The sequence below is a fragment of the Leptonychotes weddellii genome, chromosome 1 (assembly GCF_054177405.1).
Source record: "Leptonychotes weddellii isolate Sample4059 chromosome 1, ASM5417740v2, whole genome shotgun sequence".
In the NCBI taxonomy this organism is placed as follows: Eukaryota; Metazoa; Chordata; class Mammalia; order Carnivora; family Phocidae; genus Leptonychotes; species Leptonychotes weddellii.
In genome coordinates this window covers 139825323-139846429 of record NC_138369.1, presented here as the reverse complement: position 1 = coordinate 139846429, position 21107 = coordinate 139825323, and the positions used below count along the sequence as shown (strand labels likewise).

Genomic DNA, 21107 nt, shown 5'->3' with positions numbered 1-21107 from the left:
GAAATACTTACCACACATAGATACTCATCAAAGTATTACTTAGAAGCAAAAAACATGAAAAAGCCTAACTGTCCTTTTCAGGCTCTGACATAGGGATGGCACAGGAAGTGAAGAAAGGCTTTCCAAACATCACCACAAATGAACAAAAGTTGTGCATTTCTAAAACTCAGAATTTCTTTTTCTTTCCAAGACCATCTCCTCTCCTCTTGAACCTGGTGCACAGTGATGAAAAGTGTTGGCACTAAAGCCCCACTAGTCTAGGAAGCAAATTCTGCTACTTCCTAGTTGTGTGATCTTGCTAAGCTACCAACCCTCCCAAAGCCTTGGTTTTCTCATATTGCAAGTAGGGATAACAGTGATACTTACCTCATAAAACTATTATGAGGACTAAATGAGATAATACACATAAAACACTTAAAAAGTGCCTGGCATAGAGCAAGTACCCAATAAATATTAGCTGGAAATAGTGATGGCAACTGTCATAGTGACAATGCTATATATGTATATGTGACCAATAAAATGTAAGTTTACAGTTTTGTTTACTCTGTGTTTTAATACCAACCTGGGATAATAAGACCACACTCACCAGGATTGTCTATAATTTTCCTACTCGTGGATCCCCTTTCTGATGCCTGACATTCTTTGTTGCTTTTTATCACTGGACAGTTCTTCATGGCATGTGTGAGCGATATAAGTTGCTCATCTGTTGTGACCATGTATTGCTGAAGTCTTGCCTGAAGAAAAAAGAATGAAATAACATCATTGGCATACCAGACATCAGATCATCACCTAGATATGTAGAACTGTATCATTACTTTAATTACTCTAGGAACTCCGGACTTTCATTCAAATACTAAAATCATGCATTTGTAAGAACACATAATCATAAATGTTTTAAAAGTCCCATGACAGAGGAATGGTTAAATGTATCATGGAATATTATTAATTACTAAATACACTACAACAACAATAAGAATTAACCTTTTTACAGGGCTTCTGATCTATAAAACCTTTTTAGATAAATGATATCAACTGACTCAAGATAATTTAATAGGATATATAAACATGACCCTGTAAGAATTTATGTATATAAAATAATGTTAAGAGAAAATATATACATAGAAATAAGAAATATTATACACACATATATATGTGTGTATATATATCCATGTATATATATATATATATCCCTGTATGTGTGTATATATATATATATATATGTATATATTTCCAAAATGTACAGACATTTGATAAAAATCACAGATGGTCAAAAGTGAGAAGGATTATTAGTGGGACTACTGAAGTATACTAAACAATTTCATACCAGCCCAAATTTTTCCGAAATTCCACAATCATTTCCAATGACCTACTCAGCATCTCCATCTAGAGATGGAGAACTCACTCACATAGGCTTCTCAAACTTAACACGTACAAAACCAAACTCCCCCTGAACATTCCCACCTCATCAACAGCAACTCCATCCTTCTAAATGCTCAGTCCCTAACTGTGGAATCACCCTTGACTCCTCTCACATCCTCTCCTTCACCCCATATCCAACCCATTGGCAAATCCTACTGCTTGCCTTTAAAATATATTCATAATTTAGTTACTTTTCACAGCTTCTCCCACTTCCAACTAGACCAGACTGCCAGATCACCTGAATTGTTTCAATTACTCCTATGTGTAACACTCTGCTTCTATGTCTAACCACCTACAGTCTAGTTCTATACTGTTCCCAAAAAAGCTTGAAGCACCTTGGGGCACTAGAGTGAACTCACAGGGGCACCACAGGACATTTTAAATTTTTGAGGAAAACACTGCTGTTCAACATCTGTCAGGCACCAGTGAACCAGTGAACCAGTCTGAGGTAGCTCACAGCTTCAACATTAAATCAAAATACATTTCTTTTGATGATGTCGGATCTTCATGAAACTGGGTTTTCGTTAGCTGCCATGCTAAAAAGCAACACTGTGTAAAAATTATTGTGGAATAAGAAATAAGAGTGACAGTATCCAATATGATTCCGAGCTTTGATCTTTTTTTCCCCCAACAGTCCCCCTTAATATTTCTTGCAGGGCTGGTTTAGTGGTCACAAACTCCTTTAGTTTTTGTTTGTCTGGGAAACTCTTTATCTCTCCTTCTATTTTGAATGACAGCCTTGCTGGATAAGTATTCTTGGCTGCATATTTTTCCCATTCAGCACACTGAATATATTCTGCCACTTTCTTCTGGCTGCCAAGTTACTGTGGACGGATCTGCTGAGAATCTGATCTGTCTTCCCTCGTAGGTTAAGGACTTTTCCCCTTGCTGCTTTCAGGATTCTTTCCTTGTCTGTGTATTTTGTGAATTTGACTATGCTATGCCTTGGCGATGGCCGGCTTTTGTTGAATTTAATGGGAGTTCTCTGTGCTTCTTGGATTTTGATATCTGCTTCCTTCCTCAGATTAGGGAAATTGTCAGCTATAATTTGCTCGAATAAACCTTCTGCCTCTTTTTCTCTCTCTTCATCTTCTGGGACTCCTATGATACAAATGTTACTCCATTTTAATAAGTTACATTGTTCCCTAAGTCTACCCTCATGTCCATTACCTTTGTTTCCCTCTTCTTTTCAGCTTCATTATTTTCCATGATTTTATCTTCTATATCACTGATTCGTTCCTCTGCTTCGTCCATCCTCATTTTTATGGCATCCATTCAGGGCTCCATCTCAGTTGTAGCATTTTTAATTTCTCCCTGACTAGATTTTAGTTCTTTTATCTCTGCAGTAAGGGATTCTCTAGTGTCTTCTATGCTTTTTTCAAGCCCAGCTGATATATAATTGTTGTTTTAAATTCTAGTTCAGACATCTTACTTATATCTGCATTGAATAAATATCTGGCCGTCATTTCTTCCTGTTCTTTCTTTTGGGGTAAATTCCTCCATCTTGTCATTTTGGAGTGGGGGAAAAAAAGCAAAATAAAACAAAGTAAAAATTAAAAAATTTAAAAATTAAATTAAAAAATAAAATACATACAGGAAGCTAGATGCTAGGTGTGTTTTGGTCTGCTTGTTAGGAGAAGCTCGACAGAAAAAGGTAGAAAGCAAGAAAAAAAGAAAAAAATTTTAAATTTTTATATATATATAAAATAAAATGATAAATTGCTTTCTGTATCTAAAAAACAAACAACAAATAAAAACAAAGACAAAAAACAAACACACACACACAAAACCCCAAAGGACGCTAGATCCTTTTTCCCCTAAAGCTGAAGCTTTGCAGCACTCTATGATCAGTAGACTAGGTGTGGCTGGTCTTCTGGAGAAGGGGCTGCTGCTCAGATTCTCAGGTGGAATTGCCCTAGTGGAGATGTGCCTGCATGTAGCAGGGGGGCGGGGCTTAGTCTAGCAGCTCCGTTCTCCACTTGGTGGCACTGTTTAGCTCACTGAGGTGGGTCAAGCTGGTGGGCATGGGGAGAAGATGGTTCTACCCCGTTCTCTCCTCTCCAGAGCAGGAAACGCAGGCCACCCCTCTTCAGTAAGCCCTCACAGACGCTAAAACAGCAACCCCTCCTGTGTTCGTGGTTTCTGTCAGATCCCTGCCTTCACCCTGTGTGTGTCCGAGCTATCCACTGCCAAATGGTGAAGCACTCTTGTGTCTTATCTTAGACTCGGCTGTGTCTCAAAACCCCACACTTCAGAGACCCCCACAGCACTGACAGGCACTGATCCTCTGGAGGAAAGTCTCCCTGCATTGTGACCAGTGCCAGCTTGTCCCAGAAGACAGCCTACTACTCTCCCTTTCCCACATTCCACTCCAGTGGTTTTTTAGCTCAATAGCCATGCTTCCACCTCAAGACCTTTGGACCTGCTGTTCTAGACTGCCTAGATTGCTCTTCTCTCAGCTATCACTCACTTCTTCACCTTCTTCAGGCCTTTGTTCAAATGCCACTTCCTCAAACAGGCATGGCCCATCCCAATTACAATTCCCCACCCTAGGTACTTCCTGTGCCTCTTATCTGCTTTATTTTTCGTTACAGTACATATCACCATCTAACTTACAATATACTTCACTTTTTTTTTTTTAAAGGATTTATTTAGAATAAGCTCCACAGAGCAAAGATTTCTTCTTTGTTCATGACTGTATCTTCTGCACCAAGAACAGTGCCAGGCCCAAATCAATAAAGATTTGTTGAGTCAGTTAGTACATTTTAAAGCTGCTCATCATTTATATGAAATATCCACATTTGGCATATCTATAGAAACACAAAGTAGATTTCTAATTGCCAGAGACTTCAGGGGGCACAGAATGAAGAGTGACTGCTAACAAGCTTGGGGTTTCTCTTTGGAGTGAGGAAAATATTCTGGAATTAGATAATGGTGCTGGTGTACAACTCTGTGAATATAGTAAAAACCACTGAGCTGTACACTTTAATAAGATAATTAAATGGTATGTGAACTGTATAGGTCAATAAAAAATTGCATTATATCTAATGTCCATTGATACAATACAACTTGCCTACTAACTATTGCTTTTCCAGTCTCTTTTGGCTGATAAATAAAAGTAATAATAACTGTCAATGGAGAACAAAGAGATGAATAAAACCATCTCTGCCCTCAAGCAGCTCAGTCTTTTTTTTTTTTTAAGATTTTATTTATTCATTTGTCAGAGAGAGAGAAAGCACAAGCAGGGGGAACAGCAGGCAGAAGGAGAAGCAGGCTCCCTGCTGAGCAAGAAGCCCAATGCGGGACTTGATCCCAAGACCCTGGAATCATGACCTGAGCCGAAGGCAGACGCTTAACCGACTGAGCCACCCAGGTGTCCCTCAAGCAGCTCAGTCTTGATGACAGGTATACATGTATGTTTAACATAATTTGGTAAATGCAATGAGAGCAGTATCCAGAGAGTACCAAAAGGGCACAAATAAAGAATATTTAATGCAGCACTGAGGCAGTACGATTAGTTTCTAGAAGAAATACTGTGTAAGTCTTTAAAAAAAAAAAAAGGAGCAATTAGCTAGACAAGTGTCAAAGAGGACTTATCTAATAAATATGAAGATACTGCAAACAACTTTAAATGGCATATGATTACAGGAAGCTTCCTAAATGGTATCCTCTGCTGTTCTGAAATTAAAAGTCGCTATCACAACATTTACTTCACATTTTGGATAAACTGCTATAATATTGGTAGTTACCATTTAAATGTACATTCTGTCTTCCCCACTAAATAGTATGTTTCTTAAAGATAGCAGACTTATTCTGCACATTATTTGTAGCTCAAGTTTCTACTATAGTACCCCCAATATAATAAATGTTCAATAAAAGCTACCATTGATAATAAAGAAATGATAAGTAATCACATCAGCACAACTAAACCAAAGGCAACTAAAAGAGAATCTTATATATTCTTAAAGATGTTTTATTCTACTAAACACAGAAAAGTTTGGGATCTCATCTAAGTACCTGGGTAGCAGTATTTTCTTCTCTAAGAAGAAGAATTTCAGCTGTAAGAGCATCAATGAGCTCCCGATGATCACCCAACATTTGCTCCAGTTGCTGCCTCGTCTCTACTTCTTTACGCAGTTGGACCTCGCTCTACCAAAAAAAAAAAAAAAAAACTTCCATCAATAATAAGATAAAATTCCCATCCAAAAATAAACTCCCATCAACAGCATAAAATACTGAAAACTAAGAGTTTCTACTCAAAGCTGTCAAAGAAAATACTTATGAAGTATATATTGTGTGACAGTAATGAGAATTACATATTTTTATTAAAAGGTTTATATTGCATTAAAACGAAATGTTGTGTCCTTTTCCCTTCTTTATATAGAACACAATGAACAGAATGGTATACAGACTTATATAACTACAATTTTTGTCGAATAAAGTGGAGGGAAGGACAAACATATTGCTTGAATATACACAGAGCATCTCTAGAAGGATACACTTTTATCTCATAATGATAGCTAGCTACAAGGAAGCAAACCGGTTAAATGGAAGTTAATGGTGGGAATCAGAATTTTCATCTATATCCTTCTATTTCTTTTAATTTCATGCCATGTGATTATAATCACCAATTCAAGAACTAAGTTTGTTAAAATAAAATTAAAAATAAATGACAACAGGCTTAAATGGTTTTAACTTTGTAAAGCAAGTGATTAGCTAAAAAGTGGAAGCTACTAAACTTGTAATACTTTCAGAGAGCCAAAAGTACACTCCTGGAGACTCCTAACTTAAGGATGGAAGAATGATAAGACTTTCATAAGTCTGACAGTACAATAAATATTTCATTAAAAAGTAATTTTAGGAAGACAGCTCCAGAGAAATTGAAACATCTGAATTAGAGTGATGAATCAACTATTTTATTTTTTTAAAGTTTTTTTCAAGATTTTATTTATTTATTTGACAGAGAGAGAGAGCACAAGCAGGGGGAGAGGCAGAGGGAGAGGGAGAAGCAGGCTCCCTGCTCAGCAAGGAGCCTGACGTGGGACTCGATCCCAGGGCCCCAGGATCATGACCTGAACCAAAGGCAGATGCTTAACCGACTGAGCCACCCAGGCACCCCTGAATCAACTATTTTAATAGTAAAATTTCCTTGAACATTTTTTGTTGTATTTGTTTAACAAACTTAAATTTATAAAAAATAAGTAAGTTTAAATAGATTTTTTGAAAGGTGAAATGTAGAGCTAACTCTAATCCCACAGCATTCTGAAGGCTGATTATTCAAAAATGAATTACAGAAATAATTCTTGCTTCTCTTATAAATTATTTTCACAACAAAAGATCTTCCACTTCAGACAAAGCCCAAGTAGTCACACAGATAACATGAAGAATTTCCCCCATCTGTGTCTACAGATTACAGGCATGCCACTCTCCAAACTAAAGTGGGAGTAGGAACACAGAGAAAAGCAATAGAACAAGGACACGTTTAGTAGTTCTATTGAATTTAATACTGCCAAACAATAATATTCAATGTCAGCAATGATTTCATTTATAGCAGATTTACCTTACCAATTACAATTTCCTAAAACTCATATTAAAATCAACATCACTTATACTAGATGATACATAAATCAGCATGTAGAGGAAAATTAAGAGGATAAAGCTTTACTGCAGATAATCTAAACTGAGGTATTTTAAACAAAGCTATTCAAACTTGACTATATTTCATTTGGAAATTGCAATAAATTAAGTGTAGAGGGAAAAAAACTCTGAAGAGGAGACTCTAATAACCTCTTGCTCTTACCTCTTTCAGGTACCGAACCAGGCGACAGAGGGAGCTCACCAGTGACAGAGTGAAGCCTGTAAGGCCCTGACTGCCCTGCAGTCCCTTGACCTCACGTCCTGTCCATCGTTCATATTCTTCCATTTCATGTTCCACTTCATTTATCATGTGTTTGAGGACATCCAGGCTGGAACTGTTGCTATTTGGTAAGTCTGTGGAGGCTGTGCTAGCTGTTAACACGTTCTTCTTCTGCTTGGAAGGAGCATGAGAATCCGCTTTTCCTTTCACTGATAATGACAGAAGTCATTCTATTAGAAGACCAAGAAAAATTATACCAGCAAGCTACTAGAAAAACCACTGACTGTTATTCACAGTTTATAAAAGGTTTCTATAGAAGTAAAGAACACTTTACTTCTATATAGTACATGGCTTGGTCCTTACTGGTTTCTCTCTCCCGTGAAGGAGGTTGTCCTCAGAACACTTCACTGAAGTAAAGTGTTCTTTACTTTTCTTTACCATTTCTCATAAAAAATCCATACAGTTTAAACCAAGTTTACACTATCTATAATGAACGTACTAGAACCATCTAGTACATGTTATATTTGGAGGCATTTCTTAGCTACCATTCAACAAAGTCTTAATTAGTTGGCTCCATCTGGATGAGTTTAAGGGAAAAAACTTTACTAAGAGATTAAGGAAGCTGTATCAAGTTATGTGCTTAATAATTCATCTTTATAAATTAAGGGACTGAACCTTTCTTTAACAACTGTTTTTGCTTCCTTGAGCTCAGCACTTGTCCCACAACATAACTTGAGTCTAGAGTCTCAGTAGATTCTTCAGATTGAAGCCTGGTCTGGATTCTCTTGACAGCATTGGTAGCATTCAGAGCAGCTAAAAGAAAAAATATTTCCAAAAGAATCTCAAGTGAACAACAAAAAAAGTTTTAAGCATTCCAATTAACAGATCAATCAGTATTTCATTCAATTAGGTAAAGTCAGTCAAAACTCAAATAACAGTCCTTTAAAAATTACTGCGTTTAAGAAAGAACATAATAAAACAAGTCACTATTCTGTGAGAAATAATACAATGGAGGAAAACAAACCTTTTTGTTCTCCTGATGGAGCAGCAGGTGATGGAGTTCCTGGAGGCGTTTGTGACTGTGTTGTTATTTTCTGCTGAATATCAGTCCACAGTTTATTAATTAACTCATAATTATCTTCCTTTAGTTGGTGGAGAAACCTATAAATTATGGGGCAACAAGCTATATTAGAATTAATAAATGCTATCATTTAAACTGTTCAACTGCTTACATGTTTGATTGGGGGCACTTTTAGTAATTCATAATCAAAGAAAAAATACATTTTGCTTTAACTGATAAGACAGCTAAAATGCCAGTCTTCTTAGTGTTAGAAGAAATAATTCCATCTTCCTCCCAGTTTCCCACCTACCTTGGCTCCTACTCGCAGGAGCAATTTCCCCTTTCTGAGTTTTGTGGTAGGGGCCCCATTCTCCTCTCTCTTTCCCAGAGAAAGTACATGGCTTGGTCCTTACTGGTTTCTCTCTCCTGTGAAGGAGGCTGTCCTCAGAACACTTCACTGAAGTAAAGTAACTGGAGCAGACTCTGCCCTGAGTCTCTGGGAGCAGGGAGAAGGAATGGGAAGAAGGGCTGCAGCGTAGGGAGTTAAGCCTTTGGCTATAATCATCTTTCTCATTGATAAGGCTGATAATTTAATCTCCAACCACGTGATTCCTTCATCTATTTCTCAATTGGACTGAGACTTAAAAGAGGTAGGTGACAAAAAAGTGGAAACAACCCAGATGTCCACCAATTGATGTGTGGAGAAGTAAAATGTACTACATCCACACAACCATAAAAAGAGCCAGAAAACATAGCTGAGTTACATGGAAAGCAGAACTCGTAAACAATGAACTTGGATATTTAGCTGTGGAGATTTCCAAGCAAAGTGTTGAAGGTGCAGCCTGCTTCTTACTGCTGCTTAGAGTGAAATGCAGGAGGAGAGAGATACACTGCGGGAAGAACTATTAAGCCAAAAGGAACCAGAACTTGAGATTTGGGAAATTTTCAGCCTCCCCAGAATGCAAAAGAAGCTCAAATTAGGCGACACTACACTGTTAGGAAAGCATTCCCTGGAGAGAAGGACAAGTGTATTGCTAGACAATGTTTTGCTAATCTGAAAAGATTAGGCATCTGACTCATGGATCCCCTCAATGATCTCAGCAGAAGCCAGCAACATAGATGGGATTATCCAGGGAAGATCTCTGGAGGGACTCTTGTCTAATGGCATACAACATACAAAGGAGACACACAAGGTCTTTTGAGAATGTTGTACCAGCAGAAATACTGCAGCTTGGACTGAAAAGGACAGAGATAGGATAAAATGAAGGAAGAGTCAGACTCCCAAAATTCTAGAGTCAGCCAACAGGCTGATAAAATTACTCAGCTGTAAACATGGGCTTCAAGGAAAAGGAAGAATGACTTCAAGGCCAGAGCTGCAGATACAGAGGCCAAACCCACGGGTACACAGGCTAAGGCCAGAGCCACAGGCACAAAGGACGGAGCCATGGACCCAAAGGGTGAAGCCTCAAGACATAGAAGATTATTACCAGGCTTTGAAACCTAATGGAATTTGCCCTGTTGGGTTTCAAAGTTGCTTAGGACAGGTGACCCCTTTCTTCCTTGGATTTTCAACTGGGAATGTCTATAAATTATTATCCTATGCTTGTTCCATCATTGCATTTTCAAAGCCGATAACTTGTTTTCTAGTTCCACAGGATCATATATAGAGAGGAATACTGCCCAGGATGGGTCTTATTCAGAGCTTACCCATACCTGCTTGAGACGATAAGATTTGGTTTGAGCTGATGACATTTAGATGAGATTCTGAACTTGAGTTTCATGCAGAGACACTGGGGAATATTGAAATGGGGGTGAATATAAATTTTGCAGGTGGGTCACTGAGTGGACTACGGTAGGATGTGAAGATATGTCCATGTTCTAAGCCCTGGATCCTGTAAATGGCCAAAAAGGGTCTTGCAGGTATGATTAAGTTAAGGATCTTGGGATGTGAGGTTATCCTGGGTGGGCCCTAAATGGGATCATGTATATTTTTATAAAAGAGAGGCAAAGGAAGACTTTAACATACACACAGAGGAGAAGGTGATGTGAAGACAGAGGCAGAGACTAGAATGATGCAGCTGTCACAAGCCAAGGAAGACCAACAGCCATCAAAACCTGAATGAGGCAAAGAACAGATTCTCCTCTAGAGCCTCTGGAGGAAGTGTAGCCCTGACAAAACCTTGATTTTGGTCCAATGAAACTGATTTCAGATTTCTTGCCTCCAGAATTGTGAGAGGATAAATTTCTGTTGTTTTAGGTTATACAGGAATATATATTCAGAGAAATTTTCAAACCAGAAGGCACTTAGTCTCCAGATACCAAGTCTAATGCATCTTCTGATACCTCATGTTTAATAGTTAACAAGTAACATTTTGAGACATAAGGTATTCAAAACTGGAAACCACCTATTCACACAACCAATGGGATAAAACTAACTTTGCCTGACCAAATAAAAAAACAAAAATTTGATTCAAATGTAAAGAATAAAAGCAATGTTGGCACAAGATTAGTTATATTTGGGTTCTGAAAGAAAAAGTGGCTTAAAAGATGATACATGTTTCCAAGTGTCCTTAAGGAAAGAGTGACCAGCTAAATTTGAATCACTCCACACATCCTCCAAAACCCACTAGACAGGGCAACAAAAAGAGCAAAAATAGCACATAACCCATACCTTCTACATTATTGGAAGACAGAAAATACTACTAACTTCAAATTATCTGTAAGTAGAAAAATACACACTGAACTCCAGCAAAGATATTTCTTGAGCTCCTGTCAGAAGCCCTAGCAGGAAGGGAGGGCAGTTGAAAATGACCAAACAGGGAAGAAAGCAGAGAGCCTAATGGTGACAAAATCACCTCCAGAAAGAAAAAGTCCACTCTAAGTATGCAAATACTTAAAAAGGAAGGAAACACACATACACACACACACAAACCCCAAACCTGGGCAGTCAAAATACTACCAAGAAGTGTGTAGAACCCAAGGTGGTAGGTCTTGGAAAGGCATCACTTCTTGATGTGAACAGGAAGAAAGAAGAGTTCTTAGGAGGCTGAGTGCTGAAGGCAAAAAAAAGAGTGTATTATCGTAACACACTTAACTAGGGAGACCAGTTCAAGACAAAAAAAAAAAAAAAACAGTATTGGAGAACAAACCCAACTTTCCCCCACTGATACTTAAAAAAAAAAGGCATCCATTAAAATAACTGTGCTGCACTATAATTGAGAGAAGACCCACCCCAAACTCCCAACCCTCTCCACAAAATGTACAAACTAAAACAGTCTACACCCATACAAGACAATATAACAAAATAGAAAATTTAATTGAAATATTCCAACTAATAAAAATTTCTCCCCTCCCAAGAAAAAGCAGAAGAAACAAACATTTTAAATGGAATTAAATATACTTAAATAAGCATTTGAAGATATATATCTTGAATCAGAAGTTCTAAAACTAAGAGCAGAGGTGGACAAAAAGCAGGAACAAAATAAGAATGGATTGGACTCACGAAAAAATACGAAGAAAAAGAAAAACTCAGAAATAAAGATTAAATTACAATGTGCCCAATGGATAATTGTTAAATAAACATTTAATAAGGAAGACTGAAGAATTACAGGAAAATAACAACAAAAAATAAAGAATAAAAAAGGTTAGAGATAAAGTACTTGAAATAGAAAATAAGGGGCACCTGGGTGGCTCAGTCGTTAAGAGTCTGCTTTTGGCTCAGGTCATGATCCCAGGGTCCTGGGACTGAGCCCCACATCGGGCTCCCAGGGTCCTGGGACTGAGCCCCACATCGGGCTCCCTTTTCTGCTCAGCGGAAAGCCTGCTTCTCCCTGTCCCACTCTCCCTGCTTGTGTTCCCTCTCTCATTGTCTCTCTGTCAAATAAATAAATAAAATCTTAAAAAAAAAAAAAATAGAAAACAAGAAACAACACTTTTATATATATATATAAAAGGAATCTCTGAAAAAGAAAAAAAAAAAAACCAATGATATCAAACTAATATTTGAAACCATAACCCAAGGAAACTTCCAGGAAAAAAAAAAATAAGAAAGAAAGAAAAGAACTGAATCTACACACAAAAAAAGCCAACGGTGTTGGAAAAACCGACCTGAAAAGGTGAACTCAAGACACAGCTTAGCAATGTTTAAATTTTAAAGATAAAAGAAATAAATTTTAAATATAAAGGAAATCAATACATAAAAATGCCAAATTATTTATAAGGGCAAGAAAATTATTCTAGCATCAGACTTGTCAAAGCAACATTCAAAGTAAACCAAGAGTGGAGAAGCATTTTCAAAAAAGTTAAGGAAACAAAGCATCAAAGATTTTATATCCAGCCAAGCTGTCCTTCAAATATCAAAGCTATAGAAAAACTTTTAAGCTATCAAGAACTCAAAGAATAGAACTCACAAACCCTACAGCATGAGTTTGTCTAAATGAGTGATCCAACCAAGAGTTAACTACGGAAACATCATAAAAGGACTGATGATGAGCATTTAATATATTTAACTGTAGCTCCAAGACTAAAACAAAAATAGCAATACACAGGGAAGAATAATATGTAAATGTTTTATGTCCTGTCAAAGCAAAAAAAAAATGCAGCTAAAAGAGAAGAAGGACAGAGGGAAAAAAGGAAAGAATGAGAATATAGAATAAATTATTTGTTGCACAGGCCATAGGTGGAGTCAAAGCATACCATTTAAAGCTAACACACCTGAAAGCAAAAGGTTAAAGAAAATAGGGGACTAAATGGCTCTATAAATGGTAGATATAAAGGCAACCAGCCAAAACAAAATTACAAACTTCCTAAACACCAAAAGAAATGTTTAAGAGAACAGAGAAAACATTACATAGAGAAGGAAAACTATTATTATAGTATAATGTATATAGTACTATAAAATAATATGACAAAGTTGACATCAAACACATCAACTATATCAATAAATATTACAAGCTTACTTCACCAATTAAAAAAAAAGATTTTCAAACTGGCTGAAAAGACAAGACCCAATTCTGTGTTGAATACAAAAGATACACCTAGTACACAGTAATTCAGAAAAGCTAAAATAAAAGAATGAGCAAAAATGAACCAGGCAATTAGAAACAAGAAGGCAGAGCTTTCATTCTTGATATCAAACAAAGTAGAACTGAAGCCAAAAGGCATTAAATGTGACAAAGGATACTTTATAATGCTAAAAGCCATAATTCACAATGAAAATACAATACTTATGGATATCCATGTACCAAAAAACACACCAATCAGGATGGAGGTATTTACCTTCAAACAGAATTAAATATACTTGAACATCATACGCACAGAAAAATAGAAACACACTAACGGAGCCTTTAATACACTACTCTCAAAATAAGATAGTGACAAAAATAAGTAAAGACACAGAAGAAGTAAACAACATCATCAATGAAGTAGATCTTAAGGATATACATATAGAACTTTATACCTTGTTAATATAGAATATACCTTCTTCTCAAGCACACAAGTGGAACATTCACAAAAATTTAATCATATATTAGGTCACAAAGAAAACATCATTAAGTTCCACAAGTAGAAATATTATAAGCACATTGTACACCTTAAACTTACACATTATATGTCAATTATATCTCAATAAAGCTGGGAAACACAAGAAATGGCCTTGGAAAAAGGGAAGCCCTGTAGATATTTATGCCATATATACATACCTATCTACATTCATATTTGACTGAGAGTTTAGAGAGTTATCCAATTCATTCTCACTTTCTTCGGACTGGCTGTTACCAGTTCGTTCTTCATCATCATCTACTTCATTAAGAGCCTTTCTCAACATAACAATAAAAATAAAAACACAAGTTGGTCATATGTACACTCATCCTTTGTTTCTTCTTGTCATTATAATAGAGAGGTCCCTCCCTCTACCGCTAACATCTCCACAAGTGCTCTAGGACCTAAACCCTCTCACCTCCTTCCACTCCATCAAGTGCCCCTTCCCTCTCCTGCATCTTCAACCTCTCTATACTGGCTTCAGCTCATCCGCATTTAAATGTGAACAAGTCTCTCTCATTGTATCTTCTCTCTTTTACCACCAAACTTCTTGAAAGAGTCATCCCCCACTTCTCATTTACCACCTATGCCCTACAGCTTTGCTTCTGCCCTACCACTCCACTCAAACTGCTGTCTATAAGGTCAACATCCTTTTTTGATTTGTTCCTAAATAAAATATTTTTCAGTCTCTGCCTTCCCTTACTTCTCTGATTCATTGGACATTAATGACCATTCCTTTCTTTCTTTCAAGATCATCTTGATACATTCTTCCTTTTAACTGCCAAGATACCATATTTCCCTGGTTTTTCTTCTGTTCTTCTGGCTCTTCCTTCCCAATCTCCTTTATTGGTTCTTTTCTTTCTGTCCTTTCTTAATATCTGGTGGGACTCAAGGTCCTCCCTTTGGACCTTTTCTCCTCTCATCTGACTCCCTTTCTGAATGATTATATCTAGTTCCAAAGCTGCAATTACAAGTCAAATGCTGTGAGTTATCAAATTTCTATCTTCACCCAGATTTCTTAGGAGTCCTAGACAATTATATCCAACTGCCTAAAGGATATTCCTAGTAGACATCCTACACACATAAACTAAACATGTCCAAAACTGGTCATCTTCCTAAGCCTCTCCTATCATTCTTCCAGAAGCTTTATTCCTGCCATATTACCTAAGACCATGAACAGCATCACCATCTACTGAGAAGCTCAAGCCAGCAAACTGGGAGTTATGCTTCTTTCTCATCTGTCACATCCAATCAGCTACCAAATGCTGTCAATTCTATCCCTTTTTAATCTCTCAAACCTATCCCTCTTCCCCTCTACCTCCTTCTCTGCCATTGCTTAGGTTAGGCCCTCCCACTTCCACTAAAATTCTAACCTAGTCTTCTAACCAGATCCTCTCACCAGTCTTGTTCTTTCCCAAACCCTGCCTCCACTCTACAGTTGATTTCATCATGACTCTACTCTTCCTAAAATCCTTTGGTGGCTCTCCTCTCACTTTCTGGTTCTTTAGCCCTAGCTCCTCCCTGTCTCTCTAGCCCCAGCCCTGCCATTCCCCCATTCCCATAATAGAGACCATGATTATCTGAAAGCTAACATTTTTAATTAAGTGCCAAAACATAATGGCTTTTGGCTGGAGATATGGCTAATGGGTTTTGGCTATTTAAAACATGTAACATTCTACTTAATTGCCTTTGTAAGCAGAAAACAGTAGACTTAAGATTTTTTTTTAATGATTCTGGACCTTGTAATTCCCTAGGATCATCCCTCTAATTGATGATTCTCCTTTTTTCATAGGACATATAAATAACCTAGGAAATGGCACTAAACAGGTATTGAGTCCTAGTCAGTCCTAAGAAGTTGTTTTATTTTAATATTAAATTCTTCATGAGCTTTTAAAAGATGTTTCCCATTTCAAATTCTAAACATTTTAATTAAGTTTCAGTTAGGTTAGGATATAGCTAATTAACATTTTACTACAATAATATAATTTTCCCACGTAACTGGTCAATAAATTCCAAGTCTCCTGGGTAGCTACTTTCTAAACACACTATTAGAAGAGACTAACATTTAATGAAGAACTAGTCTCTGGAATTACACTAGACACTTTACATAACTTATCTCCGCTCATCCTCACAACAACCATAGTGAGTATATTCTATTCCCATTAAACAAAAAATCAACTCAAGATCCAACAACTAGGACTAACAGAATGTAAACACAGATCCGCCTCACTCTACAGTGGAAGTGAAAAGACTCCCCACTGTTTCCATAATGGCAGATGGAGCCTCAATTTGAATGCCATCTCTGATACTAACTAGCTATATGACCTTGGACAAGGCACTTAATTTTTCTGAACCTCAGTTTTTTTTATCTGCTAAATGGAGGTCATGATAGTACCTACCTCGTAGGCATTATTATCCAGTCCTATCTGTTTGGTACAAACATTACTCACCAAAAGTGCAATATGCTTGAGTAAGAACAATTGTAGCAACCATACTTAGTATTTGTTGATATTTAAGTTTTTGAAATGTTTACCACAATACCTACATAAACTTAATTTCAACATAAGCATGATGGCTATAAGGACAGCTCATTACCTGAGGCTCCATGATGGATTCATTAAGAATGGCCTGCGTGACAGGGTCTTGATTTACCAAAATAGGACCCTGAGAGGAATCAGGAGCCATAGTTACATTCGGAAACCCTGCAGAAGGAAAAGAAGTCATGATGATTTTACTTCATTTAATTAAATTGACTTCGCAAGCACTATCCACTGCCATAGGTTTGTATTAGCACATAAAAATCTTAAATAATAATAATAGCAGCTCACACTTAGATAATGCTTACTATATGCCAGGCACTGTTCTAAATGCTTTTACATATATTAAATCATTTTACCCTCACAAAATCTGATGAGGTTGTTACTATTATTATTTTATAGATCAGTAAATTGAAACTCAGAGACATGAAGCAAATGGCCCAGAGTCACATTAATAAATGGTTAAGCCAGGATTCAAACCTTAAATTAAAAACAAATGATCTGTTTTTAGGGATTAAAATAAACAATGGATTATATACACATTAAAGTGAATAATGCTATGTACCTGACAAGAGAGAGACTGAAGTAGCCTTAGGCTTCAAATTAAGCTTTACTCAAGTTTTATATAAATAGATACTTTTGCGGTAACTTAACATTAATAAACTGGAAATTAAGTCATATTTACAATAAAATCTTGTACATTGCACCATAAAGTATACTAGTAAACAATAACAACTTACCTTTGCTTAGCTCTGTAATTTGTAATAGTTAATATTCTTAGTGAAAAGCAAACAAATTATAATGAATCTATGCCGAACAACTCCTGTATGCTATCCACTCCAGACTACTTGTACTATAAATAATGTGATGCCCAAAAAAAGATTTAAAATTCTTCCAAACAGCCATTGTGGGCTATGATTAATAAGAAAAAGAAGCGTTTGTTTGAATGAAATACGTTACCTGTGCGCCTACGGGGAAAATGAACAAACAGATCTTTTGCTTCAGCCATCAAATGATCAGATTTTTCTAATACATCCTGCATCTGGTATTGATCAGAAAGAATCTAGACATGTGTTAATGATAAATATTATTATTCAGAAAAAAATCTATATATATACTATGAAATCACAAAGGAACAGTCCATACAAAGGCACAGAGCATAAAAATAACCATAAGCCACTATCCTCCTAAAATCCTTCAGGGGCAATATCCATAAGTACCAGTAGATGGGGCTATTACAATAATTAGATTTCATATGCTTGGCTGCAATCCAAGTTAAGAAATATATTATTAAACTGTGACCCAGCATACACACAAATGTAAATGTATAACAAAATAAAAGTCTTACTTAACCTTACTTTTTGAGAACCACTCTGATATTCTCTTTTAGTTTCTATTCTATTTTTTAAAATAGGGCGCCTGGGTGGCTCAGTTGGTTAAGCGACTGCCTTCGGCTCAGGTCATGATCCTGGAGTCCCGGGATCGAGTCCCGCATCGGGCTCCCTGCTCGGCAGGGAGCCTGCTTCTCCCTCTGACCCTCCCCCCTCTCGTGTGCTCTCTCTCTCATTCTCTCTGTCTCAAATAAATAAATAAATAAATAAATCTTTAAAATAATAGCTACAACACACTAACTCAATTTCACAATCCACTAACAAGTTGTGATCCACAGTCTGAAAAACACTGATTAAAGATATAAATCTCTGAGCCATAAACTCAGAGGTGTTTCAACCTTTAAAGTGATTTCATGATCCGCTAATGGTTCATGATCAACAACTTAAGAGAACATGAGGTAAGATGTGAGTTTGGGGGCATCAAACAAAGAAGTAACACTTCCGTATTTACAAACAAGCTGGATTTTTATCCTGGAGGGATGAGAACTCAAAAAATACCATAACAGTAGTTCCTCTAATTAGGCACTTTCAACTTAGGAACTTTCATAATTATAAGCAAGGAGACACAGGCAAGTCAATTCTAGCCACCACCACCAGATGGCATTCTTAAATTGAGAGGCGTCACAAAATTGGATACTCCCCAGTTTCCAACACTGATTCAAAGCAATAGAGAGGAGCATCTGGTAACAAATGCTCTTACCAGAATCTCTCTAGCCCATGGAAACAAGTATATAATATGACTTCAGTTATTGTTTCAGGACACTGAGAAAAGTAACAAGAATCACATTCTGACTTTTTCCCTTTCTTCTGCTGTAGCCAATCTGGTTGGCTGGCTCAGTTGGTGAGAATCAAGTCCTGAATTTGTTCCTTCCACAAAGAGTAAGTTTTGGAATGGTATAAAGCAAAGAGCACATTCAGAGACAGAACACTGGGATCCCAGGCCCAGTCAAGGGATACTAAGCAAAATCCAATCTCTTTAAGCTTAGGTTCCTAATATGTAAATGAAGATACCACCATCTTCCCTAACCCAAAGGGGTGTTATAAGAATGTGGACACACTGAAAACATGTACCATTCTAGAAATATTTGGAATGTTGTTACAATGTAAATTATATTATCTTATGAACCAAATTTCTATCCCTGGTTAGCGATCTTGCAAGTATACACAATTAGAGCTTAGGCAAGAGAGTAAATGGAGCATTATAATCTACCATTTAAACTAGAAAAATTACACACAGAATATTTCCTAAAGGCAGTTTTGAGTTTACCATTTAAAAAAAAAAATTACTGACCTTCCATCAAAATAAAGAGATATAACTGACAGAAGCAGATTGAAGAGGAATAATTTTATCATCTCAAGACCTGATGATCAAATATAATGAGGTCTCCAGGAAAGCCGCTACCCTATTGCACTTTGCCAGTCTCTGCCCAGCCTTCTTGGGGCAGATGGGTTGAGAGGCCACAGATCAGTGTACTGGCTTTCTTTTGCCCTCTCTAGATTTATTCATCACTTCTTTCTGATAAAACTCATCCTCTTGATAGGTAAACCAATCTCTGCAAGCCCATCTGTATACATTACTTCCCCAGATGGGTTCACAGAGCACAAAATCAAACTTATGAATAGTGGTACACATCTTGGATTTGCAAAGGATCAGCCAAAGGTCCCTTCAAAAACACTATCAAAAACTTTTTACCCTAGCATTTCTGTTCTCTGATAATAAAAACCAGATAGAAATAGGAAATTACAGAGAGATTTGGGAAGTTATTATACTTTCAGAATTTATAAAACTTTATCAAAGTTTCCCTCTCTCTGAATTTGGACCCTCATTTGCTTGATTCCCATGACATGAATGCATCATACAGCAAATGATTATGCTAGCCAAAGAGCTTTTCTCTTAACTTTGTTAATCTAGGACTCCAGCTCTGGGGGATGCACTGATAGCTCTAATACATAATGATACTGCCTAGGTGAATATGCCCAAGGAGGCTTCTTCATTTGGTCCCATCACATCCCTTAACATAGACATTACAAATTTAGCAACATTGAAACAATAGATGCACATATCTTTGATTCAGCAGTTCCACTTTTAAGAATTTATCCTACATGGGTGCCTGGGTGGCTCAGTCAGTTAAGCATCTGCCTTCGGCTCAGGTCATGATCTCAGGGTCTTGGGATCAAGTCCCACTTTGGGCTCTCTGCTTAGCGGGGAGCCTGCTTCTCCCTCTCACTCTCCCTCTGTGCTCTCCCTGTCTCTCTTTCTCTCTCAAATAAATAAATAAATAAAATCTTTAAAAAAAAGAATCTATCCTATAAATATAGTTTTACATGTATTTAAAAACATATTCAAGCATATTCATTGTATTACTTACAGTGACAAGGCAGGTAACAATCTGTGGGTGACAGACCTGCTACTTACCCACCAATGTCCCCTCTTTTAATTTTCCTTTTAACAACAGAATTCCCAAGTTTTAGCCAAGTACACAGCTAGATTTCCTAACCATCATACTAGGTGAGAATGGTCATGTGATGAATTTCTGGACAGTGGGATATAAGCCAGAATTTCTGGGTGATATGTAAAAGGAGTAGCATGCATTCTTTTTCCCTTTTCATGCTGGCTGGAATACAGCTGAAGGAAGCTGAAACAGCCATTCTCTACTCAGTGATGGAAGTCCTGGAATAAAGGACCCCAGAGATCCTACCAACTACCAGTTACCTCTGAACTGTTTCATAGAGAGAAAGAGATTTCTATTTTGTTTAAACCACTGTATCTTCTTAACCAGAAGCCTAAACTATAGTCCAGTACACTTCCTAAGTTTGCACAAATAAAGCACTGGATAATACATTGTGGTACATCTGTATATTACCTGGCCATTAAAAAGAAAAGGTAGGGGCGCCTGGGTGGCTCAGTCGTTGGGCGTCTGCCTTCGGCTCAGGTCATGATCCCAGGGTCCTGGGATCGAGCCCCACATTGGGCTCCCTGCTCGCCCGGGAGCCTGCTTCTCCCTCTTCCACTCCCCATGCTTGTGTTCCCTCTCTGGCTATCTCTCTCTCTGTCAAATAAATAAAAATCTTTAAAATAAAAAAAAAAAAGAAAAGGTAGATTTCTAAATACTGACATGGGATAACCTCCAAAATATATTGTTAAATGGAAATACTTATCTTACTAATAGCAGAGGTTCTCAACCCTGGTAAGGAATTAAAAGTACATAAAAACTGTCTAAAAAATACCTAAGTGGGGCCATATCACATGTCCACTATATCAGATTATCTGAGTACAGATATATCTGAGTCCAGATACAGTGATT

The 21107-nt window shown here is 37.1% G+C and overlaps 1 protein-coding gene across 2 annotated transcripts in view; it reads right to left on the bottom strand.

Moving 5' to 3' along the window:
* SPICE1 (spindle and centriole associated protein 1) overlaps nt 1-21107 on the bottom strand; it is a 51102-nt gene that overhangs the window by 15377 nt on the left and 14618 nt on the right. Inside the window, exons 5-12 of one of the 2 annotated variants that reach the window (XM_081796986.1) lie at nt 17372-17474; nt 16470-16576; nt 14036-14148; nt 8301-8437; nt 7952-8089; nt 7220-7488; nt 5437-5568; nt 587-734 (exon numbers count right to left, since the gene is read on the bottom strand). In XM_081796986.1, the coding sequence (XP_081653112.1) occupies nt 587-734; nt 5437-5568; nt 7220-7488; nt 7952-8089; nt 8301-8437; nt 14036-14148; nt 16470-16576; nt 17372-17474 (1147 nt within the window). The remainder of the gene's footprint in view (nt 1-586; nt 735-5436; nt 5569-7219; nt 7489-7951; nt 8090-8300; nt 8438-14035; nt 14149-16469; nt 16577-17371; nt 17475-21107) is intronic. The other variant, XM_031034437.2, reaches the window with a different exon arrangement.